Below are 3,108 nucleotides of genomic sequence, written 5' to 3' on the forward strand. Positions count from 1 at the left end.
GATGTAGTTTCAGCATCTTGGCCACATTGGTCTTGAACTCCTGACCTTGTGATCCACCCATCTCGGCCTCCCAAAGTGCTGGGATTACAGGCATGAGCCAATGCGCCCGGCCTGAGCTGTAGTTTTGACTATGCATAAGTGCATTCATTTTGTCAATCTTTAATGAATTGGGAAATTTCCTGAATTGGAATCCTCTTTGATCTACTTGGACCTCCTGCCTCATCCACCTCTTGACCAATGCTGGTACTCTCTGCTAATACAGAATAAAAAGTATTATCTCTACCTGTCAACATTCAGCATTTGTGTCTGGACTAGACCGATGAGATCTGGGCCTATCCAGTCAAGAGCATATTTGCTCTATCTTCAGCAGTTACCAGACTATTTTCTACACTGCTAACTCAGACTTGTACCTTTTGCCTCTTTCTTTCTTATTTTATTTTATTTTTTTAAGAGACAGAGTCTTGCTCTGTTGCCCAGTCTGGAGTGCAGTGGTGCAATCATAGCTCACTGCAGCCTCGAACTACTGGTCTCAAATGATCCTCCTTCCTCAGCCTCCCACATGTAGCTAAGACCACAGAAATAAGCCACCAGGCCCCGCTTCCTGTCTTTCTTCATACCAAAGAATCAAGTAGACATTCAGGGAAATTTTATCACTTAAGTTGATTTGACCCTGAAACAGCTCTTTCTGAAGATATCCTATTCATCCATTTATTAATTCACTCATTCAACAAATATTCGTGATACCATTACTTTATGCCCGGCACTGTCTGCCCACAGCTTCATTTTGTTTCCCAGGGAATTAAAGAAAAATCACATCATAGGACACCTGTATTACAGGATGCATAATGTCTTTGTGAGAAGTCATGTAAAAAACAAAATCATTCCACTCTTATTTTAATGCATTAGTGTATCTAATGGTGAGAAACATTTCCCCAGAGGGAGCTGATTTTGCAAGTAATAAAGATTAGACGGACAGAACCAATAAAGCAAGGAGAAGCTGATGCAGGAGGACACAGGAGGTGTGACTGATGGAGGGCATAGCTGGGGCTTGAAATTTCATTAGAGGTAATTCCGCAGGAAAGCTGAAATTATTCAATTAGATATTTAAGAAGATTCGATCTTTCTCTCATGAAGAGACACCCTCAGGGGTATTTCACATACGCTTCAATTTCTTTTACAACTGCTTAGAACATTTTAGATATTTTATTCAAGTCACAGTGGCCTCTATAGTAAGAGGTCCTTTGGGAGTGAGCATCAATTATGACGAATTAGGAAATGAACACATCGTGTCGCTTTTGTTTATGAAGTCTGACTTTTAGAAATTACTAATATTAGTAGAACAATAAAATTATTATGGTAGATTATACAAAGATGTGTTCTAATACAGTATACTGGCTTCTTAGCCTTTGTAGGAATGTCGGCATCATTCTGTGGTTGGCTTTCTGCTTCATCTTGACTTTCATACAGGAAACCTTACAGAAATTGAGTAAATAGTGCCCCTGTTTGCACCGGTCTCAAATTTTCTGTGTAGTGTGTTTCCTTAATGATACCAGCTGGACGTCATTATCCAAAACTAAGGGTGGCACCATGTAGTGCAAAGGTGATATTTCCAAGGCAACCTCATCGAGGTAGCCTTATAATAAGTAATATTTGACAGTCCTCATCCAATGCATTTACTCAACATCTACAACAGATATAATGTATCTTGAGTTTCATGAGACTCAAATATCATGCATATTTAGTGAAAAACAATGACAAAAATATTCTGGCAATTGGGACTCTACCAGAGGGCTGCAAATGCCTTGAGGTTGTCATGAGAGTCACTAGGATACCCTGAAATAATTGAAGAAATGTGCTCAATTGCAACACTGCTGTCACCACCTTCTCCTATAAATCTGCTGCCCAGATGGACTTTTCATGGCAGCCCAGGCCATTGACTCCTCAGGAAAATGGAAATACTGTGGAAGGTAGGTAAGATGTTATGTCCTCCTCCTAGTAACCAAACAATGAAAGACGGACTCTTGTGAAATGAAGCAAAGAAGATGCCGAGAAGTCTTCAGTGTACATGAACAGATTGTTTCAGTTGACAGTAGAATCTGGACATCATTGAATGTGCCAATAATTCATAATTTCCTTTTTGCAAAATGATTTTACTTGTATATATAGATTTTTAAGTTCATTTGGTGACCCTTTTAAAAGGTTTTATTTTCTCCTCTTATTTGTTGAAGATGCTAAAAACTGTGATGACCATTTAATGAAAATGTTTAAATGATTATGGCTCATGCCTATAATCTCAGCACTTTGAGAGGCCGAGGTGGAAGGATCACTTGAGCCCAGGAGTTGAAGACCAGCCTGGGCAACAAAGCAAGAAGCCTCTTTACAAATAATAATAATAATAATAATAAAATTAGCTAGTTTGGTGTCTCATGCCTATAGTCCCAGCTACTTGGGAGGCTGAGGCAAAAGGATCGATTGAGCCTAGGAGTTTGTGGCTGCAATGAACAAGGCTCTTACCACTACACTTGCTTCAGCCTGGGTGACAGAATAAGACTATCTCTAAAAAAAAAAAGTTACCAAGTTTCTTAGCATATTTATTAGGATACCATAAATACCATGATGCTTGAATTTCAGTAATAATGTTATTACAGAATTATTTTTTGTCTAAGAAAATGATCAAAAATTACAACTTGGGAAAAAAGTGCGATCGTCTTGATTTGTAATGTTGTACTTTTACTTATAGTGCCATGGTGTTGATAAGCAGGCAAGAAATGATTGATTTTTTTTTTTTCAGCCGTTTACCTCTGCAAGAGAACAATGCAAAACAAGGCACGACTGGAGCTCGCAGACTATGAGGCTGTAAGTACCAAGGACCTTCTGGCAAGGACAGTCATAGGATGCACAGCAGTAAGGCCCACAGGCTTTTCTGGGCAGGCTGTTAACTCTCCATTCATGGATCTTTTTTCTTTTCTTTTCTTTTGAGATGGAGTTTCACTCTTGTCACCCAGGTTGCAGTGCAGTGGCACGATCTTGGCTCACTGCAACCTCTGCCTCCCAGGTTCAAGTGATTCTCCTGCTTCAGCCTCTGGAGTAGCTGGGATTACAGGTGTG

General features: G+C 39.7%; 1 protein-coding gene across 1 annotated transcript in view; it reads left to right on the plus strand.

Annotated features, from left to right (window-relative positions):
• The first annotated feature begins 2,796 nt into the window (after positions 1-2,796).
• LOC105550149 (regulator of G-protein signaling 7-like) overlaps positions 2,797-3,108 on the plus strand; it is a 108,283-nt gene continuing 107,971 nt past the window's right edge. Inside the window, exon 1 of the mRNA XM_011995029.1 lies at positions 2,797-2,856. Coding sequence (XP_011850419.1) covers positions 2,815-2,856 — 42 coding nt within the window. The 5' untranslated portion in view covers positions 2,797-2,814. The remainder of the gene's footprint in view (positions 2,857-3,108) is intronic.

Source organism: Mandrillus leucophaeus, unplaced genomic scaffold (genome assembly GCF_000951045.1).
Source record: "Mandrillus leucophaeus isolate KB7577 unplaced genomic scaffold, Mleu.le_1.0 Scaffold466, whole genome shotgun sequence".
In the NCBI taxonomy this organism is placed as follows: Eukaryota; Metazoa; Chordata; class Mammalia; order Primates; family Cercopithecidae; genus Mandrillus; species Mandrillus leucophaeus.